This window comes from Talpa occidentalis, unplaced genomic scaffold, assembly GCF_014898055.3.
Source record: "Talpa occidentalis isolate TD23 unplaced genomic scaffold, MPIMG_talOcc4v2.1 talOcc4.7, whole genome shotgun sequence".
In the NCBI taxonomy this organism is placed as follows: Eukaryota; Metazoa; Chordata; class Mammalia; order Eulipotyphla; family Talpidae; genus Talpa; species Talpa occidentalis.
The window spans coordinates 135,777,355-135,804,843 of record NW_023605083.1 but is presented as its reverse complement, the minus strand read 5'-3'; the positions used below and the strand labels follow the sequence as shown (position 1 = coordinate 135,804,843).

Genomic DNA, 27,489 nt, shown 5'->3' with positions numbered 1-27,489 from the left:
GCGCCCAGGCCCTTCCTCGGCCGCTCAGGGGTGGAGAGGGTGTCAGGCGCCCCCTCCCTGCTGCTAGGTTTCCCCGAAAGCCCTCGGGGGCCCGCAGCCTCAACGTGTACCGGGGATGGGGGCGGCTTCCAGCCCCCCGATCTGCCACCCCACGTCATGGTCAGGACCGCCCCAGCTTGCTCCCCTGCTCGGCTGTGGTCTGCTTCTGGGGCCCAGGCCCCGCGCCTGTTCCCAACCTCCCGCGCGCCCCTCAGCCCCGGGGGTCTCCTGGGCCCCGGCACTCGCCGCCGAGAGCAGAGCGGGGACAGCGGGGACCTGCGCGAGTCCATAGATTTATTCTTAAGCCAGTTGTCCATAAAAAATTTAATACTAAAATGCTTTACATAGAGTTCGCTGTTCATAAAACCTTTGTTTTTTTGTTTGTTTGTTTTTAGTGTTTACATTGAAAAAAAATCCAACCATCCTCTTAGTTTACACATTTACAATAGTCACGCTGTGGCCGCGTGGGCCGCGGTCAGAGGGGACCCCATTCACACACACACAGGCAGGAGAAGGGGGGCGAGACCAGAGACGGGGTCGTCGGGAAGGCCGGAGGGTGCCTGCCCGTCTGCCCCCGCCTGGAGCCGGCTCCGGGGCGTCTTCTCCACAGCACGCTGCTTCCCGGCCACCGTCTCCAGGACGACCACCAGGGATGAATATTGCACTCGAGCGGGGGACAAAGGGGAGCGTCGGGTGGGCGTGGGGTGCGGGGCCTCCCTGTCCCTGCACTTACTGCGGAGCTGCCGGGAGGGCAGGAGGGCCCTGCGGGCAGGGTGGGGGTTTCCTGGGTGGAAAGGGGGCCGAGAGGGCTGGGGTAGGGTGCTGGGCACCTACGACATCCCCTTATTTCCTGGGGACTGGGGCTGTGTCTGTGGCTCACAGGAGCTCGCCCTAAGGAGCAGTGCTAACTTGGGGGGCTCTCCTCCCTCCCGGGGGGCTCGGGATCCTCCGTGCAGTGAGATGTGGGGGCACGTGCCCCTCAGTGCGTTTCAGAAACAAGGCTGCTGGGCCCGCCTCTCTGTCCCTCTTGGCCGAGGGAGGTGCTGGGTGCTGGGGCTCTGAGTCCCCTGCCCCCCCCCCGCAGATGGGGCGGAGGGGTGAGCGGCTCCTGGGGGCCCTGCACGCGGGGCAGGCCCGCGCTCTGCTCCAGCACCAGCCCCCCGCCCGGCTGGCTGCCCTGCAGGGGGCCCAGAAGCCTCCGGCCATGCTGGGGCCTGACAAACTGGCCGTGGGAGCGGAAATCACAACTCGGAATATTCGGGAAACAAAACAAAACGTCACTTCCTTGTAGCAACACCTTAAACACTTGGTTCGTTTTCGTTTTGTTCTAAACAGAGGTAAGGGACGCGGGGCTGGCCCGGGCGAGGCCACGGGCCCCAGTGTTCACTGCAGCTGCTGGAATGCCTTCTCTCCCGAGGGAGCCTCATGGTCCAGCCCCCCAATACTTTTTCCTAGGAGATGAAGTGAAAGGAAATCCACTTGGGTGTGATTTCCTCCTCGCACAGCCCCCCGGGGCCGAGCAGGTGGCCGAGGGGCCTGTGGACGCCCGCCTGGGGCCCTGCCCGGCGGCCTGTCCTCGCAGACGCCACAGTCAGAACTCAGCTCGGCTGAGGAAAACAGTGCATTTTCAAAGAACCCCCCCAAAAACAAAAATCCTCACACACACACGCACGCACGCACACACGCACAGCCTCGCCACGCATGTGGGGAAATCCTCTCCACTCTTTCAGAACTTCCCCGTGGAAATACCGTATTTACAGAGAGAAATAAATAGACGACACACCTGATTCCGCGATCCCTGGTGGGAGGCGGTCGGAGGTACTAGGGGATATGGCTTGGATTCTAATCTCGGGAGCCCCGGGGCCCGGGCCCAGGGCGACAGCGAGAGCCCGGCTGCGGCCGTGAGTCTGCTCAGACGCGCCCCTGGGGCGCCGGCCCGCGGCTCAGCACACGACGGGCACGCCGTCGGCGGTCACCAGGCGGCCGGTGGTGGGGTCGTAGGTGCCCGCCAGGTAGTACAGGTCCTGCCGGCCCTGGTGCTGGCGGCTGCGCGCCATCTGCTCGTACTGCTCGCGCCCCACCACCTGGCACTTGTGGGAGATGGTCTGCACGTCGTTCTCGTCCTCGTGGCAGGACTGGTACAGCGCGTTCTGGGGGAGGGGCACGGTCAGCCCCGCTGGCGCCCGGTCCTGGGGGGCCCTGCCCAGGCTGGCAGCAGGAGCCGGGGCGCCCCTTGGGCCCGGGGCGGGGCCACGCGGCCTGCCCGTGCTGAGCGCCGCCCGCACCCCGCCCCTCACCAGGACCCGCAGGCACAGGACCGGGGGCTCCGTGGGTGCCGGGAGCGGGAAGGGTGTCCCTGAAGCCCCCCACCCCCCGCTCTTGCTCGGCCCCGCCCGCCGCTGGCCGCTGGGCCCCACGGCCACCCCACCCGCCTCACCTTCCCGTCGCTCTGCCGCTTCCCCAGCTTGGTCTCCTCCGGGTGGTAGAACCACTTGACCTTCACCACCATGTTGCTGCCCCACGACTCCCACATGCTCTCGATGCGGCCGATGTAGGGCAGGTTGGGCCGCCCGGCCGACAGGAAGACGGCGCAGTCGCCGACACGCAGCGTCTCCTTGCCCCTGACGATGGCCTTGTAGAACAGCTTCCTGGCCTTCCCCTTCATGCCCCGCCTCTGCAGGGGACAGCGCGGGGGGAGGGGTGGGCAGGGGCCCGGGCGGGGCCGCTGGGGGAGGGTCCCCCGTGCTGCTGCTGCTTGGGCTGGGCCTGCCTGCCTGGACATCATGGCCGTGACGTCACCCGAGTGTGACGTCACCCAAGTGTGATGTCACATGCAGCAACTGGCTCGAAAGGAACAGGGACCTGAGGGCAGGGAGGGCTCCGCGGCCTCGGTGGAGACGCCTTCCCATGCCGGTGGATTGCATCTCGCCCAACGGGGCTGAGCCACGTGAGGGTGGAGCCCAGGACTGCTCTGGGGCGGGGTGCTGCACAGACCTGCCCCGCTGCCCTGGGGGCGCTCGGGATTCACCCCCCCCCAGCTGAAACTGAATCAAAACAACCAGAAGGGGGGCCTCCCTGGGGGCACAAGGGGATAAGCACCGCACTATGAAGCTGTCCGCCGCCTCTGCAGCACAAGTTCGATCCCTGGCTGGCCAGGGAGCTACCCACAGGGCGCAGCAGACCTCTCCTGCCTCCCCGCTGCTCCCCTCAGCCGTGGGTTTCAGTCAGGCTGCCTGTTCTGCTCCCTGCTCTGTCTCTGTGGAATCCTCTCACCCCCCGCACCTCTGGTCTGTGCCCCAGCCCTGTGTGCATAAATAAATAAATCTCTGGAAAAAAACTAAACAGCCAGAAGGGAGAGAGAGGGGCGCCCTGCTGCGGGGAGACGCCGCCTACCTGCGTGGGGCTCCCCGACCACTTCCAGAGCTGCCGGGCGGGCAGGAAGGCGGAGATCTTTGGCCGGTTTTCCACGGAGGGCAGCCGCTGCCTCCGGGAGAGCTCTTTGGCTTTGGAGAAGCTCGGGGGCTCCTTGCACTTGAGCTTGGACCTGCCGCCGCTGGGGCCGGCGCCCGCACCCCCGCTGGCCCCCGCGGCCCGGGGCAGGCAGCAGCGCTGGGCGTGCACGTGGGGGCCGCCCCCCTTGGCGCGCAGGGCCTCAGGCTGGGCCAGCAGGGCGGGCACCGGGTGGGTGAGGCAGGTCTGCAGCAGCAGCGACGGGTCCTCGTCGTCCGAGCTGCAGGAGGAGCCCTCGTCGTCCGAGGAGCAGAGGCTGGAGGTGGACAGCGAGCCCGAGGAGGAGGACGAGCAGGAGCCCGAGGAGGAGGAGGAGACGGGCAGGCGGGCGAGGAAGCGGGGGGGCACGCCGGGCGCCAGCCCGGGCCCGTCCTCCTCCTCGTCCGAGTAGGAGCTGTGGCAGTCGCTGTCGCAGGGCAGCGGGTACTCGGCCTGGCCGGCGAACTTGCGCAGCGCCAGCCCCACGGGCAGCGGGTGCGCGGGCGCCCGCCCCCTCCTGTCCCTGCCCGCCAGGGCCGGGTGCGTGTAGCTGGGGCTGGGCAGGGGCCGCCCCAGCTTGGGCCCGAAGTCCTTGTCCCCCACGAGCAGCGCCTTGCAGTTCTTGTTCTTGGGGGAGGTGACGCCCTCGTGGTCCAGCTTGACCAAGAACTCGCCACCGGCCCGCCGCCGCCCGGCCCTGTCGGCCTCCGCCCGCTCGGCCCTCTTGGCCCGCAGCAGCTTGTGGGCCGCCCCGCCGCCGCCGAAGGGCACGTAGGAGCCGGCCAGGCTGCCGAAGGAGCCGGCCTCGAAGCCGTTGCCGAACACGGGGGCGGCCAGGCCGTGCACCGGGAACAGGGCCTCGCGGGCCCGCAGCTTCCTGGCGCCGCCGCCGAGCTGGAAGAGGTTCTGCAGCACGGCCGGCCCCTTGCCACCCGCCGCGGCCGCCGCCTTCCGCCGGGCCTGCGCCACCGCCGACCAGCTCAGCAGGGGGCCGCCACGCCGGCCCAGGAGGGGGTCCCCGGGCCCGGGGGCGGGCTTGGCGCCGCTGGGGAGGAGCTCCGCTTTGCCTGGGGGGAGGCCGGGACGAGTCAGGACCTGACCCCCCAGGCCGCGTCCCCTGCCCCCGCCCCGGCCCCGGGTTCTCAGCCCCCCAGTACCAGCTTTGTCTTTGCCGATGGATTTCTTGGCTGGGGTCTTGGAGGCTTCAGGGCCGTCGTGGGGCTTGGGGGACGGGCTGGGGGCAGCGGCCTCGCCAGCGGTGGGCTCGCGGGGTGTCTTCTTGGTCCTCCGGCAGCCACTGGACACCAGCAGGGCGGGCGAGGGCTCTGTGCCTGCGGGCGGGAGTGGCCTCAGGGCAGTGCTGCGGGGACCCTCGCCCCTGGGGGCCCGTTGGGACCCAGGGAGGCCCTGCTCCGCCCCCACCCCGGGGCTACGGGCAGAACAGGACAAGGCTCACACTGGATCTTGAAATCGGGGGGCAGCAGCCTGATGTTGGAGACGGCGATGTGGCCCGTGTCCCCGTCGTCAAACTCCACCACCACGGAGTCCAGGTCTTCCTCTTCGTCGCTGGAGGTGCCTGGGGACGGGCCGCCTCAGCACGCGCCCCTCGCTCGGGCCCACGCGGGCGGCCAGGACGGGGAGGGTCCCGGGAGGGGCTCTGGGCCCGCACAGACAGGCCGGGGGACCCACTCCCCGATCCCATCTGGCCTAGGAGCTGCCACGGCGCGTGGGGAGGACCCGCCGGCCTCCACCGAGTCCGTTACCCCTCCGGGGCCCGGCCCCACTGCCCGTACTAGAGCGCAGAGTGCAGGTTACACCCGGCCAGGGCATGTCCCCCGCTTCTGGAGCCCAGGAGTGGGGCGCTGGGGCCCCTTCCCACCAGCCAGAGCCTCCCAGCCCCTCCCCGGGCTGCTGGGGCGTCCTCTCTCCTCTGGCCCCGGCCGCAGCCCGGAAGCAGGGCCCCGCGCACAAAGCCGTGCCTGGCCGGCCCTGAGGCTCACCTCGGACCACGTTGCCGGGGTACAGGCAGCGGGACTTCTGGCTCCAGTAGGCGCAGACCCTTGTGCCGGGTGGGAGGTACCGACTGGACTGCGGCCGGACGTCGAGGACCTGGGGGCAGCGGTGCCGTGAGCAGGCGGGGCGGGCTGGGGTCAGGGCGCTGCCAGGCCCCCCGGGCGCCCCTCACCGCTTCCTGCAGCAGCTGCTCCAGGGAGTAGATCCTCTGCCGGTTGCCCCTCTCGCCCTCGATGACGATGCTGTAGCTGAGGGGCGTCCGGGAGCGTGAGGGTCTCGGTCCCCACAACGCCCGGCCGCCCCGCCCGCGCCGGCCACTCACATGTCAGGGGGCTGCAGGGTCCTGACGCTGCCCGCGTACAGCAGGCTGTCCTCCTTGGGGATGAGCACGGGCAGCCCGTCCTGCAGGTCCTCCTTGTGGATGGTGCAGGAGCGCGCTGCGGGCGGGTCAGCAGGGTCAGATGGCCGCCCACGGCTGCCCACGGCCACCCGCCCCGCCTGGCCCGTGCTCACCGAGGGCGGCGCTCTGCTCCATGCTCAGGGGGCCGCCGGCCGCCGCCTCCTCCTCCGAGAAGCTGCTGTTGTCGTCGAAGGCAAAGTCGTCCTCCACCGCGAAGCTGTCCAGCAGCCGGCTCACCGCCCGGCCCTGACCCTGGAGGGCAGGAGGGTCAGCTCCGGGCCAGGCTGGGGAGGCCTGGGACCCTTTGTGGGGACACGGGGCACTACCTGCTTGCCGGCGGCCTTGCCCTTCGCCTTGCCCAGCTTCCTGCTCCCCAGGATGGCCTTGGCATTGCGGGGTGACAGGGCGATGGACAGGGCCCCGTTCTTGCGCTGCGGGGTGGGTGGGCAGTCACCGCACCAGCCCCAGCCGTGCCAGCTGCGGCCACTCAGGCCGAAGCTGGCGGGGGCTCCCTGCCTGGTCCCCACCCCCGGGGCACACCGGCGCCAGGCTCACCCGCAGGCCGGGCTGCAGCAGGGTACCCTTGCGGGTGGCTCTCTTGAGGCGCTCACTGGCCAGCTTGCTGCCCTCCTCGCGGCAGAAGGCCCGGGCGGGGCTGAAGAGGGCGTCCCTGCTGGGGGCGGCCCCCGGCTCTGTCCGCAGGCTGCCTTTGGCCTGGCCCTTGGCCTTCTTCTTGCCCGGCGCCCCTGGGGGCCGGCGCCCCGGGGGCCGCTCTAGCTTGGCGCTCACCTTGGTCTTCGCCGTCCGCCTCTTGATCTTGACCTCGCTCTCTGGGCTGGACAGGCGGCAGGCCCCTGTGGAGGGAGGGCGTGGGAAGCGTGCCTGCGTCCGGGGCCCTGCCGGCCGGCCCACGCGCCCTCGCCTCCCGGTTACCTAGCAAGCCCTGCCTCTCCTTCTTCTTCTTGGCCTTCTGGTTGGCCTCCATCTTGACCACGGAGGAGGGCGAAGGCCCCAGCGCAGCAGGGTGCAGAGCCAGCCCCGGCTCCTTGGGTGGGGCCTCCGTCCCCAGCAGACCCTCGCAGCCCTCGCTGTCATAGCCGCTGCCTGGGGGCCGCAGAGACAGGTGACTCGGTTGGAGAAGCACCACTTTGGGGTGGAACAGGCTGTTTCCTTGTGTGGACGTGCTGGGGTCTGAGTGGAGCCCACACCACCATCCTCTGGCTGCTGGGGGGTGGTGGGACCCAGTCTTTCCCGCCTACAAGCCCCTGTGTCTCAGGCCCAGGCAGCGCGCCCCCGTGCTGACCCTGCTTCCTCTGCCCCTGGCCCCCGCAGGCCCCTTTGTTGTCTCTGGAGCGGGACCGCCCGGTGGAGGGCCGGGAAGTGTCTAGTTCCGCGGCTCCTGCTTCTGCACAGGGGTGTGTTTGCTGGGGCCAGATAAGCCCAGGTCAGCCCGGCGGGCGGCCGTGGGAAGGCAGGCGTGTGGCTATTTTTACCCTCTTCCAGGATGCATGCGGGGCCTCTTCCTCCCCTGGCCCTGCGGGGGGCAGGGCCTAGCCCAGCCTCTGTCGGGGCCTGGCTCTGGGGACCAGCTGTCTCTGCCTGCCCCCGCCCCGAGGGCCGCTGTGGTGCTCAGGCCACCCACTTGCCTGTCTCTCGGGCCACGGCCGGCCGGCCCGGGAACCTGGGCGTCTCCCTGCCGCCGCTGCTGCCGTCGGGCTGTGGGAGCCGGGCCCCCCCGGCTGCCTTCGCGCTCTTGGCTCGGGAGAGCTTCTTCCGGATGCGCCCACCTGCGGCAGCCTCCTTCCGCCGGAAAGGGCTGAGGCCGGCGGGCAGTCCCTTGCTCTTGACCTTCGGCTTCAGCTGGGCAGCCTTGTGGGCCACCGCGGATGCCAGCTCCTGCGCGCCGCCCTTCCTGTACCGCGCCCTCTCCTGCAAAGGGGCGCGCTGCACTCACGGCCCGCAGTGCCTGCCGGGCCTGGCCCTCCAAAGCGGGCACAGGGCCTGCCTGCTGGAGTCCTGCCCCGCCGCCGTGCTCCTGACACCCCTGCGAGGCTGGTTCTGGGCGGCTGGTTGTGTCCTGGGCATGGGGACAGACTCCTGCACTGGGAAGGAGCCGCCTCTCACCTGTCCCCTGCGCCCTGCATGGGGGGCAGTTGCCGTGCAGAGAGGGAAAGGGGTGCTGGTACCCTTGGGGGAGCCACTTCCACCCAGGGTGCACCTGACACATGATCCTCACCCCTGACTCGGGACCCCCGTCCTGAGCAAGGAGGCCACCCCACCAATGGCCTCTGCCGCCGGGACAGGTCAGCTCCTCCAGGCAAGGCTGGGCGGTGGGGCCCCTGCTCCCAACCTGCCTGGCCGAGTGGGGCACTCACCGCGGAGGTGGCCTGCAGGCCCGCGCACATGCCTCTCTGAAGCTTGCTCCGCTTCTTTGGGGGCTCGTCACCGCCCCGCAGCTCAGCACACAGCAGGCTCAGGCTGGACCGCACCGCCCTGGGGGCAGGCATGCAAGGGGTGTGGGCTGGCCCCACACCTGGGCACCCTGGCCCATCCCCCCAAGCCCATCTGCCTGGTGGCGGCCTGGGTGCCTGGTGGGCTGCAGGGGGCAGCTGCATGTCCAGGCCCCCATGCTGTGCCTTCATGCTGGGCTCCGGGGACAGAGGACTGCAGGGGACCAGGAGGGCTGCTGCCATGCTGAAGTGGGGCGTCGCCTTCACTGCCCCCTCCTCTCACCCGGCTGGGAAGGGAGCTCTTGGACGAGTGTGACAGGATGGGCAGACCCGGAGGCCGCAGGCGGGGCTGGGGCTGGCCCTGTGCTCGGGCGTCAGGGCTCTAGCCGCAGCTCGAGCTCCGAGCCATGCCCGGCCTCCCCGTGGCCAGACAGGACGGTGCCGGCTGTGTCTGCAGTGCTCGGTAGGGCCTGCAGGTCCCGCCCGACCCTCAGCAGGCAGTGGGCAGCTGGGAACATGGGCAGGAGCAGAGAAGACCTGGGGAGGTGCCTGGATGTGTGTCTACCCGGCTTCTGCTGCTGCCAGGGAGAGGAGGGGCGGCGTCCAGAGAAGCTGCTGCCCGAGCTCTGCTCCTAGCACAGGGGCTCCCCCAAGCTGGGTGTACTCCCTGGGGCTCCGTCCTCAGACCCCAGCCTGTGGGAGGCCCCTGCACGCCCGCCCATCTCCCAGACGCCTGCTGACGCCCAGTGCTGCTCCGGGGCCCTCTGGGTGCTGTCTGCTTGGGCCAGCAGCTGTCCCCAGACACCCCAAGGCCGCTGCCCTGATCTCAGATGCACCCCACCCTGCACCTGCACCCGGGCTGGGGTCCTATACCCTGGCGCACCCAGCTGCACGGCTTCACCTCGCTCTAGTGGGGACGAGCAGGGAGCTCGGCCCCTGTCCTGGGCCGCACCGGGCTGGACTCTCCTCTTGCAGCACCCTAGTGCTGGGGCTGCCCCATGCACCCTTTCACCTTCCAGCTCCAGAGGAGGCTGGAGGGGGTGGGGCAGCCCCGATCCTCAGGAAGAAAGGACCCTGGACAGGGTTTCCTTCTCTTTCTGGAGGCTGCTGCCCTTGCTCGGTGCCTGATGACCAGCAGGGAAGGCCCCGGGCCACCTCCCAGGGCTGGGGCCAGGCCTCCAGCGCAGCCTAGGGCTGCCCTCCCCCGCTCCCTGGCAGGCCCCCACCCCCGCGCCGGCTGGTCCTCCAGGGGAGCCCCGGGGAGCCTGGCCAGGACAACTGGGCAGGGCGGCGGGGCAGGGCTGAGCCCGGCCATATGGCACCGCCTGCCGCCGCCTGCGCCGTGCGCGCTCCCCTCCCGTAACCTTCCCTGCACTCGCTAATGTTTTGTGACATAAAGCCCTGAGATTAATTTTTTGCCTCTGTCTTAATTGAAGGAACCATTTAGTGCCGATTTAACTATTATTACCAAATCATCAGGATTGATGCAGTGCGCACACGCGCGCGCCAATCGTGTCTGGAGGAGCTCGGAGGATTTATGCAAATGGGCCTGCCGGGAGAGGCAATTTGTAGCGAGAAGGACAATTATACCAGGCCCGGGAGTGTGCCAACGAGGCGCCGGGCGGGTAATGGATAATAACACCGCGCGGCAGCCACGAGCAGCACCGCAGCGTGACCAACGGCTTTACACAGCGAGATGAAGAGCTTTCACGCCACGCGGCCGCGCGGGGGGCCGGGCGGCCCGGCCGGGGGGCTGGCGGGAGCCGGCCGTGGAGGGCGCTGCTTCCAGGGACGCGGGCCCCGTTCCGGGAGGGGGATGCTGGACCTTCGGGGGGCATGGCCATGCTGGCCTCTGGGACCAGCCCGCCCACAGCGCCTGTGCCCGACTCACTTGACTCTCTTGCTGTCCCCCCTGGGCAGCGGGGCGCCGGGGCGCAGGGCAGGCAGCAGGCTGGTGTACTTGCGCTTCCGGGGCCGTCCAGGCCCCCGCCGGGCAGGGCTTCTGCAGCTCTCGTCTCTCCTGGGGCCGCGGGAGGGGCGGTCTGAGGCACAGGCCAGCCGAGGGCACTGCCCACAGGGGTGGTGGGGTAGGCGGCAGGCCCTGCAGAGCTTGGCATGGGGAGCCTGGCGCCGGAGGGCGGGACAGGGAACGAGCCCCGCTGCCGCCCGCCCCCAGCCTCACTGAGGCTGCGCCCCTCCCTTAGTGGCCGGGTGGCCTCTGCCCTGCATGGCGCTGCCTGGTGGTCTCCGCTGGACCGACGCGTCACCCCTCCACAGCCTCGGGACAGGCTCAGCCCCAGCCCCACGGGTCCCCAGCTCCCCGGACATGGGGCTGCCCCTCACTGGCCCGAGCCCCACGACTTACTCGTGGTCACGTCTGCGCTGCAGGCGCGCCAGCTCCCGCTGCTTCTCCTTGTAGCGCCGCTGGAGCTCTGCCAGCTGCACCCGCATTGCCACCTCCTGAGTGTCCAGCTGGTCGATGGCAGCCTTCAGTGGGCATACCTGTCAGGCAGGGACACGGGCCTGAGTCCAGCCCAGGCCCTGGGGCGGGAGGCAGCAGGCCGGGGTGCGCAGAGGCCCACTCACGGGCTTGGTCTTGGGCGTCCAGGTGTCCTTGCGCCGCAGGATCTGCATGCGGGGCGTGAGCGCGGCAGTCCTGCCAGGGGCCACGGTGGGGGGCCGGGCCGAGCAGGTAGGACCGTCCAGGCCGGCTGCCTCCACCAGGGACCAGGCCGAGGCCAGCGTGGCCAGGCGCTGCAGGTTGAAGGCCAGCACATCCGCCGCCTCTGTGAGGGACACCAGGATCATCGAGGGCGGGCGGTCAGACATGGCCCCTCAAAGAGGCCCTTGACGTTAGCCTGCCGAGCAGTGCGGCCAGACTCCCCCACCCGCTGCCCATGTCAGAGCGCCAGGACAGCCGAGCCTGGGGCGGGGCGGCTGGTTCTGCACAGGCCAGTAAGCATCCAGCCCCTGGCAGGACTGGCCTGCATCGGCCCATTCCCATGGTGCACGTGCCAGTCCGCAGACACGCGGGAAGTGCCAGGCGCTGCCCAGACACCCTGGATCCTCGCTCCAACAGAAGACGTGGGGTCGGCGCGAGCCCAGTTCCGAGTGGCCGGGCAGGCAACCGCCTACCCCACGTGTGGCTGTGGCGGGGCCGTGGCCTGTGCCTCCACTTCCCTGCAGGCTGACGCGAGGGGCTGGACAGGGCCACTGTCAAGTGCAGGGGGCTGGGGGCCCTTGTCAGGTTCTGGGAAACAGGCTGCTTGGACCCGTGCAGACTTCACTCCAGGTTCACCCTTCTCTGAGGGGCACCTCCTTCCTCCACTCTCACGCGGAGGCCTGGGGGCTCCCTCTCAGGCCCCAGAGGGCATTCCTGGCCCCTACCCACCCTGCATTCAGGCAGGGAACGTTCTGGTGTCCTCTGGTCCAGGTCAGGCAGGGACGGAAGGGTGCGGGGAGGCGCGTGATCCTGAGTTGTGTTCCACCCCACCCAGGGTTGGCCCTTCGGGGTGCCGCTTGGGGTCACAGCCCCAGTGGGGTGTGGAAGGACACCCTGTGTGGGGTCTACTGAGGTCGTGGACATGTCTGGGGGGGAGGTCTGGAGGGGCCTGGGGATTCCCAGTGCAGCCTCGGGGGGAGAGAGTGTGGCGGAGACAGGCTGCAATGCAAGGGCAGGCTGCTCCCACCGGGACACACTGGGGCGGGGAGCCCCGAGCCGGGGTGGGGTCCTGTGCCTCCACTGACAGCAATGAGAGCACCTAGCACCCCACTCCTGGCCGCCGTTCTGTCCCGGGAGAATAGCCGGGCAGGTAGGAGTGCCCATGGGGAAGCCTGGCGCTGAGGCGGCTGGCAGAGAGGCCGGGAGAGCCAGGCCCCGTCACATGGGTGTGGGTTCAGGAGGGGCGTTGCAGAGCCCCTCCCCTCCCCACAAACACGCGTCAGCTGCAAATGGGAAGGGGTCTGGGGGGCCCCCCTTGGGGCCAGACACCTAAGCACAGACCTCGGGAGGCAAGTGCCGGGCCCAGCTGCCGTCGCCCACCAAGGCCCGCGCTGCAGGGGCTACTCCTTGGAGCCCCAGGACCACTCAGAGCCCCCCGCACATTCCCCAGGCTCAGCCTGCTGAGACGCAGCCTCGCTGGTCTGGGGCAGTGGTGCGGGCGATGTGGGCGGGGGCCATGGGGTGCCCCCGTCTCGGGATCTCTGGTTCCTGTCCTTGGAAGGCAGGGGCTGCTGCCGAGGCCGTGGTGGCGTCTCGCTGTCCCCAGCCCCGCCGGGCCAGTGGGGGCTGACAGGCAGGGAAAGGCCAGGGCTGGAGGCCGGCTGGACACGGGGGGTCTGGGCGGGGCGGCACCAGGTTCAGGCTCATCTTGGAACAAAGAGGCGTCTGTGCCCCGGGAAGGCCTGCGTTTCCCCAAATCCCAGGGTGGACGGAGCCCAGGGGCACACCTTCCCCCCGCGCCAGAGGCGGAGCGGAGCTCCAGGCGTTTCCGGCCTCTGCCTGGCACCCACCGCAGGGTGCAGGCCTCTGCCTGGCACCCACCGCCGGGGGGCCGAGTCCCCGCCCCCACGCTCCCTGGACGTGAGCCCGGTGCGGGCAAGCCGGGCCCCGTGGCTGAGGCCTGCTGGAGGGGCTCCGGCTGCCCTGGCTGCCCACGGAGGTGCTGCACCTGGGGACTCGTGCCCCCCCATTCCTCCATCCACCTTTCACCAATCGCGCTGCCCTGACTGGGGAGACGCGGGGAGGAGGGCCCCTTGGATCGCTCCCCTTGCCCCAGCGCCCCCTCCTCCACGAGGCCACGTCCTGGGGCAGGTGATTGCAGGCGACGCGCCCCCGCCCTGCCCGGCCAGCGGCCACACCGCCCGCACAGTCTCCAGCTCATGCAGAGCAGCCCGTCCCGCAGCCTCCGCGTGCAGCCCAGTGGCTGTGCCCTGGCGAGCCCCACGCCCCGCTGGCGGTGGTGGGCACCAGGGGCACAGAGGCCTCCTGGGAGGCCCCTCCCGAAGCAGCGCTCACCTGGGCAGGCCCCGCAGACAGCAAGGCCTGCACCGGCTGCTGGGGAGTGGCTTCCTGGGGTCCCTCGATGTTGGGCTGGGCCGGGGTGACTGGGGCCCCGACCCCAGAGCCCGGTGGGGGGCTGGCGATGGGCCAGGTTGCGTCCCTGGGGCCTGGAGCCCCGGGAGGCTGTGGGTTGTGGGGCCGTCCTGGGCCACGGCCTCCATGCCTGGGAGGGGGCCGGAGGCCCACAGAGAGCAGCCCCTCTCCTGGCCCAGCATCCTCGGTGACGGCGGGCTGGCCCGCTGGGGTGTCCTCAACTGCCTGGGGCGCAGTGCCTCCCTGGGCCTGGCCTGGCGCCGCCGAGGGTGGGGCTCACCTTGCAGGGCAGGTGGGCTCCTCTGCTGCTGGGGCTCGAGGTCGGCCAGCTCGCTGAGCAGGGCGATTCCAGGGGTCCCTGAGCAACGGGGCAGGGGGGCGGTGCTGGGCAGCCCCGGGACGGCAGGGGGCTGCAGGTTCCGTGAGTCGACTCCAGGCAGGTCCCCCAGGTTGACGGTGGCTGCCACCAGAGCGTCCAGGCCTGGTAGGGCCCTGGGCAGGCAGCCGCTGTGGGGAGCGGCCCTCCGGGCCCCCTCCTCCAGCCCCTCGTCCCGGTGCTCATCCTCCGGCTCAGGCTCGGCCTCCTCGGGAGCCTGGCGCTCTACCCGCTCGGCCTCCTCAGCGCCCAGGCCCCCCTCTGGCTGCTCCGGGGCCTGGAGGCCGGCCCCGTGCAAGGGCCCTGGCTCCCCGTCTCCCGCCGTGGTCCTTTCCTCCCGGGCCCCTCCCTGAGTAGAGTTAGTCCGGCCAGTGGCCTCAGGGTCCTCCCCCTTGAGGAGGGTCCCACACTGCAGTTCTCGCAGCCCCTCCAGCAGGCTGAGGTCCACTGCCTTCCCTGGGGGTCCCCGCTCGGCAGGGTGGGGGGTGGCGGTGAGGTCCTGGGTGGCCTCCCTGGCCCCCGAGGGTAGCCTGGGTGGCTCCAGACTCTTGGGGCTGCAGGGTGGTGGCTCCCCGGATGGAAACGTCCTTCCCAGCTCGGGCTGGGCCCTGGGGGTGGCGGTTTGCATAGTTTCAGGGTCCGAGAGGTCAGAGGCGGCGGCCAGGGAGAAGCCCGAGCTGGTGGCAGAGCACGAGTACCCGGGAGGCAGGTCTGCGGAGGAGCGGCCGCGTCAGGGAGCCGGCACCTGCCGGGACCCACGGCCGGGAGGGCCCCGAGCCCCCTCCCGTCCCGCTGCAACCTTGGGGGTCCTAGGGGGCCACCTCCAGCACCATGTGGTCTGGCTAACCAGAAAAGGGGGTTGAAAACAAGACACTCGAGCCAGGGTTTCCCCTGAACCAGAGCGAGCGGCAGCCTGCGGAGGCATCACGCCCCATTAACTGCAATAAAAAAAAAAGTAGAAAAACCAAAAAAACCCCGCAGCTCCTGCCGCCGGCCTCCTTCGTGTGGAGCTGGGGCGGGTCTCCGCACGCCCCTCGCCACCGGCGCAAACACCGTGTGAACCCGCCTCCCCGGGAGAACCGGACAGCGCGGGCGGGTGCCAGGGCGGGACGGGACCCCAGGCACCTCTTCTTGCCTCAGGGGAGCAGGTGGTGGCTCCAGCTCGGCGACCGGCCTGCTCCCTCGCCCGTCCCTGCGCCTGCCAGCTGCCTCCCCCTTGCGGGAATGGCCTGGTCGGGGCTCCAGGGCTGGGAAGGAGCTACTGGGGACCCCGGGTGCCTCCCCTTGGGTCACTCTGAGGGGCATGGAAAGGCAGGCAGAGGCGGGAAGAGGGCGCCCACGGGCGCTGGGACGCAGGGACTCGGGCGGGAAGGTGCTCTCACCTGGTTCCAAGGAGCTGAGGTTGGCGCTGGGCCGCCGGCCCTCCCCACCCTTCTCCTTGGCGCTGGGCACCCTGGGGCCAGGCCCGGAGCTGGCAGCAGGGCAGACGGAGAAAGTACAGGAGGCGCCGGGGTGGGGCGGCGGTGTGGGGCAGCTGGCGGGGGGCTTCCGGGGGGGCGAGTGGCAGCAGGGCGACAGCTTGGTAGGGCCCGTGATGTCGGGCGAGGGGGCGCCCTTGGCCGAGGCGGGTAAGGCAACTGGTTTGTGAGTGGACTTAAGGGCTTTCTCCTGGGCGGCCTCCTCCGGCTCCTGGTGGTGGTCCTCGGGCTTCCGCTGTGGGGTGGGGCCGGGCTCAGTGTCTCTGCCCTCTCAGGGCACCACAGGTGTGGGGGTGGGGGGGTGGGCGGGCGGGTACCTGGAAGGGGGCGGCCCGCTGCGGCTCCAGGGCCTGGGCTGGCCGCTGTGGCTGTGGCTGCGGCTGCGGCTGCTGCAGGGCATACAGCTCAGGCTGCCGCAGAAACTGGGGTCGCGCGTACACAGGAAGCTGGCCCGGGTGCTGCATGTGGGGGGCGGGGCCCCGGGCCCCATACATCGGGGGCCACAGAGAGGCCTGGTCCATGACGTCAGCTGCGGGCAGGGGCAAGGAGATGTCAGCCCAGCCCCCGGGGCCTCCCCACCCTGCCCCCTCCCTGCCCCTCCAGGCCTTGGCTGGGGGCCCTCCACAGCCCCACCCTGCACTGCTCCTCAGACCCACGGGCATCCCCGGTGCCCACAGCCCAGCCCGGGAGGCCCCTACCCAGCGCGTGGGGGGCGGCGTGGGCTGTGGGCTCCGAGGGCAGGATGACGAGCTGCGTGGGGGTGTCCTGGGACAGGGGGAAGACGGGGGGCATGGAGCTCGGCACAGAGGTGGGGAAGCCGGGAGGCAGGTTCTGATGCAGGGCCGGGTGCCCGAGGCCTGGGGACAAGGCACAGTGAGGGCAGGCCCGCCGTGCCCACGGCCACCTGCCACCCCACTGCCCTGGCAGCACTGACCGTAGGAGTGTCCCCCCATCCACAGGGAGGGGCTGCGGGTGCGGGGCAGCCAGGGTGGGTGGGGAGGGTGCGGGTGGGGGGCCGGCTCCCCACCCAGCTGGCCGCTCTGCAGGGAGGAGCTGCCGGCAATCATGAGGTGGGGGGCCAGGTCTCCAGGGCAGCTGCCTGACGGGTGGATCCGGGCGAATTCCACGAGGTCCTTGTTGTCCCTGCAGGTCACGGGGTGGGGTTCAGCACAGCCCCCCACCCTTACCCCCCCCAGTAGGAGGCGTTGGCTCACGGCCATCTCCCGCAGAGACCCTGACACCCAAGGGAGTCGGCAGAGCCCTAGCACAGGCAGGAGCGCAAGAGAACACGGGCCCTACACCGCTCGTAGGCACCAGCCGTGGGCTGGGGGTGCCCCAGACTGCATCCCCCCTTACTGTAGCAGCAGCTCGCGGCCGGCCAGCCCCAGGCGGTCCTCACACAGGCGCGTCCGGTCCTCTTCCGGCTCGAGGTCCAACGCGTGGGGGGCTCGGGGCGCAGCACCAGCTGCTCGGGTCAGAGGGAAGGACAGGCTGAGGCGGGGGCCGTGGCCAAAGCCGTCGCTGTCCCCAGTGGGGTCCCGCCTGACCGGCCGGTGTGGGAATACCAGGGCCGCGCTGGGAGGGGCGCTCGGGGCCAGGGGCAGCTTGGTGGGTCCCTCCCCTACCTTTGAAGGCAGGGGCTGCCCGGCCTGGCCGCCCGCTGTGGGTGCCATAGGCTGCGTCAGGCCGGCTCGTGGTGTCCTTCTGCCGGGCCAAGGCCACGGCGATGCCCACGGGCGGCTGCCGCACCTCACCATCACCAGGCAGGGTGTCGTGCTCGCGGCTGCGGGCGCAATCGGGCCGCACCACCTCCCCGGAGGCCGGGCCCTTGGTGGCTGGGAACTTCACCTGCTGCTGGGCACAACTGGCCCTGAGGCCACCCAGGCCCACAAGGGGCGCTTCACGCCCGCCGACCAGCGCTTGGTTGCTGTACTGCAGCAGGCTCTTCATGGCCGAGACCTCGTCAGGCGGTGCGGGCAGCTCCTGGGGCAGCAAGGCCGCCTGCTGCAGGCTGCCCCCGAAAGGGTCAAGGTAGGGCCCACCCTTGCGCTCCTCGCCGATGGCTGCAGGGGCACCCTGGCCCGACTGGACACCCCATGGCGGCAGGGGAGGCCCGCCATAGCCCAGAGACGCCAGCTCCAGGGCCTTGCGTGTGGCCTCTGCCCCACCGCCCCCCTGCTCCCCCTCAGGGGCCACCACGTGCTGCTGGTGCCGGATCCGGGCCACCTTCTGGGCCGCTGGGGGACACGGGGCTGCCTCCTTGCTGGCAGCCTTGTCTAAAGTGCAGCAGGTCTGGGGGACCTTCCCGCCCAGCGGGTCCTGGTGACTCGGCCGAGCACAGTCCTGGGAGGGGGCGGGCAACTCGAAGTAGCCGCCCTTGTCCAGCCCGCCCTTGGACAGCCCGGGGAAGGGGGCCTCGGGGCCGGCGCTGTGGAGGTACTCCAGGCCCTTGAGCCGGGGGTTAAGGGCCACTTCGAAGCCCCCTGGCCGGCGCTCACCCTTGGCCTCAGCCTTCAGGCGGGCGTAGGGGGCGCAGTAGGGCGCGGCGTGCTCAGAGGCCGCGGTGCCGTCCAGGTGCAGCTCCTTGGCCTCGCCCGCCACAGCACAGGCCTCGGCCGCTGTGAAGGGGCGGCTTTTTTCGGTCAGGTGTCCCACGGAAGGCACGAAGGTGGGCCCGCTGGCCTTCAGGTCCCGGGGGGCTTTGTCCTGCAGCGGGCATAGCCCGTCTGGGCCCCCATGCAGCTGCAGGCAGGGGAAGGAGGTGGCGGGTGTGCTGAGGGACGGCGGGGGCCCCGCAGGCAGGCCGGACGGCACCGTGTAGGACACGGCGTGGTGCAGCATCTGCCGCCGCTCCAGGCACTCGCTGAAGGCCGGCCCGGCCTCCGGGGGGCCCACCACCTCCTTGGTGCAGCGCGCAGCGGCCGCCACGCCCGTCCCAGGCCGCCCCAGCATCCCCCCGTGCAGCTGGCCGGCGCGGCCTTGCCCAGCTCGCCGTTGAGCGCCTTGGTGCTGAGGAGGCAGGGGGCCAGGAGCTTGGGGCGGCCCTCACAGGCGCCCCGGGACACCCCGCTCTCCTTGCAGAGCCCGCCAGCCGGCTCAGCCAGCACCACTCGGTGCCGCTCCTTGCCGCCGTCCTCGTCCGCCGCCGGCCGCTCCTTGCCCTCGGCCACCTTGCCGGCCTTGTCCTTGCCCAGGTCTTTGCCCATGAGGAAGCGGTCCAGCTCCTTGGCACCCTTAGGCAAGGGGCTGGCCTCGCCCCGCTCGCGGCCGCAGGAGCTGATGGAGGGGCCGGGGGCGGCGCGGGCCACGCCAGGGAAGCCGTGGTTGGTGGGCAGCAGTGCGGGCTGGGGGGGCAGGTTGCGCAGGTAGAAGTTATCTGTGGGCCCAAGCAGTGAAGGTTGGCGGGGAGCCGGCACCGGAGGCTCAGTTGCCCGCCAGCCGGAGCCCCAGGCCCGCACCCCCGGGCTAACCCCAGGCCTGCCTGGCAAAGCATGTGTGCTTGGCAGACATGCCTGCCCACTCCGAGCTCTGTCCAGGGCCCGGGGGCGGTGGGGGGGGCGGGGCGTGTCCTCGGGGTGGCAAGGTCCTGGGTCGCCAGCACTGCCCCGCTCCCCGGGTGTCTAGGAACCGCCATCAGAACCTTAAAGTGGAAGGACCCTGCCCCAGCGGGTGCCTGAGAGGCCAGCGGGTGTGTTGTGCCGCCACTGCCCACCCTGTGCCAGGGTGACGTGCAGCAGCCAGCGCCGGCTGGCTCCCATGAGCTAAGACCCCCTGAGGAAGTGGAGTTGCACGTCTGGGAGTGGGCTGGGTCTGAAACCCCCAACTCCTCCCTCCCCACACCTGAACTGGGCGTCTCAGGCCAGGTTGGGGGGCTTGGGTAGCCCTTAAAAGATGGAGGAGAGGATGCGGCCCGACTGGCCAGCCCCCTCCTCTCGCTCTTGGCTTCCGACCCCTGCAGCCCTGGACCCACCCCGCGCTGGACTCCGCTCAGCACGTGGTGCCGGCCACCCGGGATACCCCTGCTCCCTGGGTCAGGGCCAGGTTACCAGCTGGGGACCAGCGGGGTCCAGCTGAGGCTGGACAAGCAGGGTGGAAGGCCTGGAGCCGGGAGAGCAGGCTGGGGGACAGGGAAACATTTGGGACTCGTAATGCTGTCCTCGGCTGTGTGATTCCCGCCAATTTCCTGCTAATTAAAACAAGGGGCAGGGAGTAGCCTGGGAGAACCCTAATTAATTGGCTCCATTTCCAAAACCAAAGTGTCTGGGACGCGTGAAAAGCCGAGGCCACGGGCCCTGCTGCACCCCGGGGTGGACATGGGGGCCAGGAGACGGCCCGCAGCTGGGGCTCCCCTGGACAGAGTGCCGGCCCCACCCCGGCCGACCAGGTTTCTAGGGACTCGAGTCTGTCCCCTGGAGGGACGGGGTCTGCACAGTCCCAGCGGGCAGCCTCCCTGGGCGGCCCCTCCGCAGCCCATGGGCTCTGCCAGGGCAGATGTAGGCCCAGATCTGCTGGAGGTGCTGGGAGGGATGGCAGGGCAGGGCCCCAAAACTGCCTTAATAGGGTCCATTTCCTTCCCTGAGACCCCTGCTGGGCCCTCCCAGGCTTAACCACTTCCTCCTGAGGCCCTGCTGGGTCTCTGTCTCCACCCCCTCTGCACCCAGCTCAGGGCAGCCCCCCCCCCACTCCCCCTCCCCGGCTCCTGGAGCTGCGCCTGACCCGCCGTGGCCATGCCGGCCTCCACTGCTGGCCCCACCACGTGTCCTCCTGGGAACCCTGGGAGTGCCCCTGGAGGCGCCTCCTGCAGTGGCTGCACCCGCCCAGCCTCCTCCTGGGGACCCCGAACTGCTGGGGCGGTGGGCAGGGCCCTCCCAGCTGCTGTCACCTGAGCCCTAGAGGCCAGGGCTGCCAGGCTGTGTCCTGAGCACGAGTTCAACTCCTCAGCCCCCCTCTCCTGCAGCTCTCCCACCCCCAAGTGGCCCGAGACCTGGAGACCCAGGAGCGCCCAGCCCCCGCCACCCTGCCCTGGGTTGCCCTGCACCTCAGTCCCTGCAGCCCCACTCAGCACTTGCCTTTCTGGGTTCCATAGAAACGATGCTGCCCGTAGAGAACGTTGCTGTTTCCATGGTGATCCAGGTGGCTCATGGGTAGGAAGGTGGATGCCAGGCTCCCTGAAAATCTGGGGTACCCTGGAGCTAGAGAAACAAGAAGGCCAGCTGCAGAGACAACCCCAGCCCTGGCCCACGCCTGTGCCGAAACCCCGGAGGCACAGAGCCTGGGGTGGCCCCCAGCGCCCCACAGAGGCAGGCCTGCCGGCCGCGCTGACAACACGCTGGTGCGTCCCCCTGCGGCGGCCGTGCTGACAGCTGGGAGGAGGCTGCAGGTGAGAGGGCGCCTCGATGCCTCTCCCGCCAGCTCGCAGCAGTGGCACAGCAGCAAAGGGCCACCAAGGTGCCTGGGGGGCGGCCGAGGGCGCTGGCCTCCTGCTGGGCAGCCCGGGCTGGCATGGGCTTCCACCTCGCTGGGGCAGACCGCTCCTGCCTTCGGAGATCTGCTCCCCGAGGCAGCAGCTCCGCCCCCAGGAAGGCCTGCATTGGTCCCGAGCCCAAGACCCCGGGGGCGTCAGTCATGCGGACAGACCCCTGTGTCCCTCCAAGGCAGCCCCAGGCCTCAGGGGATCCGCCACCACGGAGAACCAGCCACGACCTGGAGCTGCCCATCCACTGGCCTTGTGCCTGGGGGAAGCGGGCACCTGGGCACTCCCCTGCCCCCAGAGGAATGAGGATTAGACAAAAGTGACCACAGGCCCAGAGGCCTGTCCTGGCACGGCACCCAGTGCTCCCATGGCTGGCCCTGCCCCGGCGGGTCCAGCAGGGATGGGGGCCAGGCCAGGGCTCAGACCACAGGTGCCTCCCCAGCCCTCCCGCCCCCGCCTGCTCCCTGACATGGGCCCGGGTGTCCTTCCCTCCCAGGCCCCCACCCCAGGGCAGGGCTTCGGCCTTTCCCTGGATGGTGTTTGTGAAATGGGGAGGGGGTGCCCCGAGATGGGACTGGGCCGAGGTGAAGTCTGTCCTAGTCAGGGCGAGCATTCGCATGGGGCTGGAGGTGACCGGCTGACCCCGCATTCGTCACAGTGAATAGATGAAGCCTGGACAGAGGTGTGGGCAGCTATGGGGGCAAAGGGGGAGGCACGGGGCAGGCCCCTTGAGGGACTCTCTGCGAGGCTGCCCTCCACCCGCAGAGGAAAAGGCCCCTGGGCCTGAGTCCCCTGGGGCTGGGGTGGCAGGACGCGCTCTGACCCTGAAATCCCTGAACGCTTCCCCGTGGACAACACCCCCCATGGGGCTCCTCTGGTCCGTTCTGAGGGCTCCTGGCCTCTGGGAGCAACCTCTGCGTTGTGGGGCCCTGGAGGGACCAGGGAGCTGGAGCCCCACACTTCCAGGCTGTGCCTATCTGCGATGCCTGTAGAGGGGCTGGAAGCACCGTGGGCCAGCACCCGGCGGCCCGGCCCATCCTGCGGCCACAGCTCCTCCTCCACGCCGCTCCCGGCGCCCTTCAGTGGCGGGGCTGTCATGGCTCCCCTTTTGCTGGGCCTCTGGGAGGGCCAGCTGGGGCGCACGGACTGGCCCGGGCCGAGGCTGTGTGGACAGCGCGGCGGCCGGCACGGCCCGGACACTCGGGGAGCCTCTGCGGACCCCGGGCAGGCGGGCGGGAGGCCTAGCTCGGGTGACGGACAAGGAGCTGCAGAGTGTGAAAGAGAGTGAGCCGGGATCCTCAGAACAGGCCCCGGCGGTGTCCCAGCACCCCAATCCTGTAGGCCTCAGGCCGCAGCTGGCAACCATCCAGCCCCTAAGCGTGCATTTTGACGTCCTCTGGCCCAGCAGGCCGGAGCCAGTGGTGCTGTGCAGACCCCACAAACCCTCCCCAGCCCCTTGTGGGGGGACTGGCGCGTGCACCACAGGCCTGGTGCCACCAGCCGGCCACGCTCGCACCCGGTGCCTGGTGGTGCCCCTCCTGCTGAGGGGGAAGCCTGGCTGGCCGCCTGCTTTGTGTGCGGGGACACATCTGGAGCAGATGTGTCCTAGATTAATCGCAGCTCCTGGGAGACTTGACAAGAGCCAAGAGCGGCCGGGCGGGGGCAGAGCCTGTGGATGTCGTATGGGGGTGGCTAAGCCCCCACAGCTGTCCCCCTTTAATTGGCTGCTGTTAAATGTTTTACGGGGCCTCGTTTTGGTAAACAGAAGTCTGTAAATTCCTCCTTCCCAGACGCCTTTCCCAGGCACGGACCCCTGTGACCTCTCGGTCCGGGCCTCCCGCCCACCGCCCTCTGGGGGAGCAGAGCTCCTTCCTGCCGGCACCCTCGGGGCCAAGCCCTCGCTTCTGAAACTGAGCTGCCGTGGGCCAGGCCGGGGAGCGGGGGCAGAACTCTCCTGGGGCTCGTCCCCTCCAGGCTGCCCTTGGAAACCCCGGCGGGGAGTCAGGGCAGGAGAGGGGACAAGGGGCCGGGGGCGGAGACACGGCAGGAGGGGCACGGCCACGGGGCCAGGGCGGGCAGCCAAGGGTGAGGCTGGGGGTCCCGGGAGCAGAGAGACGGGGAGATGAGGATGCCCAGTGCGGCCACAGAAGGGGCCTTTCCCTTTCCGGGGGCCAGGCTGTGGGAAGCGAAGAAGAAAACCCCCAAAGGCCCGTGAATCAGCGCGGCCGCCCCAGGAGCGGTGGCCGGGCTGGCCGGGGGGGCGGCGTGAGGGCCCGGGTGGGCACAAGCAGCAGGCTGGCCCGACACACCCTGGCCGCGCCCCCTGCCGAGCAGCCAGAGGGCAGACCCGTCCCGAGGACCAGGGACAACAGGGCCAGCGTGGAGCCACACACCCGCCGGGACGCGGGCCAGAGGGGCGCTGGGCGGCCAGCCCTGGAGGGGCCACCCAGCGGGCAGGGTCTGAAGGACAGACGGGAGGCTGGGCCCTGGCATGTACAGAGGAGGGGTGCTGGGAGAGGGATGGGGTCCTTCGGCCCAGCCAGGGGGAGTAGCCCTCCCCCTTTCCCGCCCTCTTGGGGGAGACGGGCTGCACCCGAGGCCTGGGGACCGGCGGGGTGTCAGGCCAGGTCGCTGGGGTTGGCCGGTCGACCAGAGGGCCAGGTTCCCACCTCAAGGCTGCCGACCCACGGAGCTCAGGCAGACCCTGCGGCATGGCCGGCTCTTCTGGGGCTCCAGCGCCCCCACCCGCAGGACAGGGCAGAGCCCCCACTCCCTGGGCCTCTCTGATGAACGACTGTGCCACGTCGGCGGCACCCGCTCAAACTGCTCCGAAGTTCTCCCCACCGTCTGAGCTGACCGCTGGGGACCATCCGCCGGGTCCTGCCTCGGGGCCCCCCGCAGCTGCCAGGACCAGTGATGCCCTCCATGACCCCAGGCCCGAGCAGGTCTTGCCGGGGCACCCGTTGCGGGTCAGGAGGCCCTGACAAGCGCTGTGACTGGCCAATGGCTTGTGCCAGGCCTGCTCCCTGGACACCCCTAGTCCGTCTGGCCAGGCCCACCCTGGGTGGCCAGAGGGCCTGGGGGCCAGACTGTGCTCCTACCCGGGGCTCTCTGCACTGGGCGCACCCTTCAGGGCCTGGGTTCTGGGTTCGGCTCTTGTCTTGCCCCATCCACTCAGAGTTGGCCTGAGGGGCCTGGACCGGACGCTCCCCCACACATGGCCCCGGCCACCTGGCGTGGGCCTGGCCATGGGAGAGGAGGTGTCGGGGCCCGGGCCGCCTGCCCAGGCTGGCAGTGCGCAGTCCCAGGCTCGGTGTGTGCTGTGGGTGGGCAGGGGGCAGGGGCAGGGGTGCCTGGGCCCCTCAGTCGGGGGTTGGGGAGCCACGGACAGCGATGGAGCAGATCGAGAGGCCACTTTCCCCGCTGGGCAAAGGAGTTGGCAGTGGGAGGGGAGCTGAGGGTGCCCGGGACCCCTCAGGAGGAGGGGGCCCCTCTGCTTGGGGAGATGGAGCTGCCAGGGCCTCCAAGGGCACACAGAGGTGGCGGCCTGGGCTCTTGGGGCGCTGGAGTGGTAGCGGGCAGCAGGCTGGTCCAGCCTAGGTAGAGACAGGCCCATGCAGGTGTGGCCCCAACCAGCCACTGGCACGTGCGCCTGCCACGCCCGCAGTGTCCCCCGAGACCCGGCTGCCACGCCGCAGGCCGGCCTCCCAGGAGCCCCCAGGAACAGAGCTGCCTTTCATCAGCCGTGGGTGGTCCCCGCCGGCAGCGGGGGAGGGTCCGGCTGCCGACACAGAGCCAGCTGTGGGGCCCGCCCGCTGGGTAGGGTGGCTGGACACAGACTCGGCCTGCTGGGAAGTTCCACCACCCACCCTGGCCCTGAGTCCCCGAGGGGGCGTCCGGCAGCTGGTGGGAGTCCTGGGGGGCAAGGCCCAGACAGGCAGACCCTGCCCCAGCCAGATGTCCTGGGTGGCCCCGCACCCCTGCTGCCCTACCAGGGAAGCAGGAAGCTGCGCGCCTGTGCCGACGGCTGCCCCCCAGATGACGGGCTGGGTTCAGCACAGGGCGGAGGGGCCTGCCTGGGGCGGGGCCTCCCAGGCCCCCTCCCTGCTCGGGCCCACAATTGCCACGCTGTCCTGACCCTGGCACTGACCGGGCACCAGCCCCCGCCCCCCTGGGGTAGCGGACGGAAGCGGGAGGGCGTGCTCTGGACCTCCGAGCAGCCCGCCCAGGCGGCCGGGTGCCCGCGGCCCGGCTCTCCGCCGAGTCGCGTGCCCCCGCCCGCTTCGCCCCCCTTCCCGAGCACACACGGCCGAGAAACAGGCCCCGGCACGCGGGAGCCAGCTGGCGCCCAGTCAAGTAGCAGCCGGGCACACTGCCAGGGCCGCCCGCCAGCCAGCCAGCCAGCGCCGCCACTCGCCGCCCCGCCCGCCCGCCCGCCAGAGACCCGCCAGGCAGTACCACGCGGCCGGCCGGCCGGGAGAGGCGGAGGGCGGGGAACCCCGTCGGTGGGGATCCTGGGGAGGGCGGTCATTTGAAGGCAGAGAGGGGAGATACCATGGTCAACCGAGGCGGGGACCTGCAGGTGCACGGCCTGGCAGGTGGCACGGGTGTTCTCACCAGCCGCCCCGTGCCTGTGCTCAGTCCCGGGGGGGGACGGGCAGGCTCTGGCCTCTGCTGTCCCACGTCCACTTGCGCCTGTCCACAGAGCCGAGGCCAAACGTGGACCCTGCGGACTTTGGGCACGTCCAGCCCGGGAGGCCAGCGGCTCAGGGCAAGGTAGACAGGTGAGCGCCAGTGCTCGGGCAGGGGGTGCGGGAGGATGCATCACGGGGGCCCCGCCTCACCCCCCTCAGGTCCCCCCAGGACACCCCTCCCAGCCGGGTGGGCGCCGGCGGCAGGAGCTGTGGGCGCAGGTGCCCGCAGGCTGTGAGCACCCCCACAGCAGCCGTTGGCTTGGAGGGAAGTGGGTGGCTGGAGGCCGTTGAGGTCTCCGTCTGCCCCCCCACCCCCGTCAGCCCCCAAAGGGTGGGAAGGGGGCGCCTTCTCCCACGCCCAGCCAGGTGGCGCTGCCCACAAACGGCCCTCCTGGCCGCGAGATCCCCGAGGGCGGGACGGGGCTCGGGCAGGCCCCGCGCCGGCCCACTGGGCGCCGCTGCAGGGGCCGGCGGGCGGAGCACCTGTGGCAGGCAGGCGTTCCTTCGGTTGAGAGGGCCCCACGTGCAACTGCAGGCTCCCCGCCAGCCCCCCGCACTTGGCCCCTCCTCCCGCCTGTAGACCTGCTGGGGGCCGGACGCCCCGCCAGGCCGAGGGCCGGCTCTGCCCACCTGGGCCCTTGCCCCACGGCCGCCCGACATGTGCGCTCCGCACGGCGCGCGAGGCCAGATTACTGTAACAACCGTCCCTCACTCGTCACCTGTCCTGTTTGGAAAACAGCCCTTTTCTTTGTCGCACAAAGAGAGGTTTCTCCGGCTCCCCGGCGGCGCGGGGCGCTAATCTCCCGCCTGGACGCCAGCGCGGGCGGCGTGTGGGTCCGCGCTCTGCAAACACAGGGCCGCCGGCAGCAGCCACTGAGCCGCGGCGGGGCCGGTGCCAGGAGCGGGGAGCCCTCTGTGCCCGCTGCCAACTGCAATTACCTCTCGGCGTGCCAGCCCCGCCGGCTTAACCCTTCGCTCACCGCAGGGACGGCAGCCCGGCAGACACAGGCTGTGGGGAGCCGGTGGGGCACCCAGCCCCGGGATGGCCAGGGGAGCTCCGGGGCCCGAGAGATGGTGGGGGCCCCTCCTGCCAGCCATGCCACCTGAGGGCCACTCATATCCATGGCATGGCTGGCGCAGGGCAGCACCCCCAGGGCAGTGGGCGCTGGAGGGGCTCCGTGCCCGGCCAGGCCCCATGGTGGCCACCGGGTCCACAGACGCCTCCACTCCCTGCCGGCTGGCACATCTGGAGCCCACGCCTCCGGAATCTGGGGGGCGGGCTCAGCCTCTGCCAGAGGATGCAGGCCGCACGCCCGTCCAGCTGCGCTCCACATTTCCCCGCTCCCCAGAGCCCTCCGCCCCACCCCTCTCCCGCTCAGCCCAGCTGCCTGCACATCTGGCCAAGGCCACTGCCGAGGGGGCCCACCCCCGCCTCCAACCGATTACCACCTCCCCGGGGCTTCCTGGGCAGGGGCAGCCCCTCACCAGCGCCCGGGTGCGACCCTTTCCCAGCCCTGGGTTGGCCCCTGGTAGCAGCAAGCCGGGCCCTTACCTTCGTGGGAGTGGGAGAACCAGAGCTGGGAGGCGGTGGGGTGGGAGCCACGGTAGGCCTGCTCCGTGGGGGCAGGGGCCGGGCCGCTGGGGTGCGCGGAGGCTGCGGAGCCCAGGCTGCTGCTGAGGAAGCTGCCCATGAAGGCGGCGGCGGGCGCGTTCGCCATCAGACGGCTGCCGGCTGTGGACACAGGGAAGGGGGTGACCGGGGGCAGGTGCCGGCCAGGATGTGCCCCGCCAGAGCCGCCTCCCAGGGTGATGCTCAGGACACTTCCTGGGCTTTGTCCTCACACGTCCCTGATACCCTCCTGCCATGGCTGGACCCCCAAGAGAGGAGCTAGGGGAGCCAGGGCTGTGCGCGCAAGCGCCCCGGATGTGGCCCCTCCAGCGGCAGAGCCCCACCCCCAGCTGAGGCCTCCCTGCCAGAGGGC

At 70.6% G+C, this 27,489-nt stretch overlaps 1 protein-coding gene across 1 annotated transcript; it reads right to left on the bottom strand.

The window, feature by feature from the left end:
- Positions 1 to 329: 329 nt before the first annotated feature.
- BAHCC1 (BAH domain and coiled-coil containing 1) lies at positions 330 to 27,489 on the bottom strand. The gene is given in 27 exon segments (XM_054689739.1): positions 330 to 2,189; positions 2,477 to 2,713; positions 3,433 to 4,595; positions 4,686 to 4,859; positions 4,985 to 5,104; positions 5,529 to 5,637; positions 5,714 to 5,789; positions 5,864 to 5,978; positions 6,055 to 6,193; positions 6,268 to 6,372; positions 6,497 to 6,795; positions 6,875 to 7,041; positions 7,584 to 7,870; positions 8,317 to 8,434; positions 10,283 to 10,411; positions 10,757 to 10,893; positions 10,978 to 11,177; positions 13,767 to 14,573; positions 15,245 to 15,575; positions 15,658 to 15,869; positions 16,039 to 16,197; positions 16,275 to 16,483; positions 16,697 to 16,805; positions 16,966 to 18,300; positions 18,303 to 18,716; positions 20,410 to 20,532; positions 27,060 to 27,489. Coding segments are annotated over 27 exon segments (7,647 nt in total). The 5' UTR covers positions 27,226 to 27,489; the 3' UTR covers positions 330 to 1,982.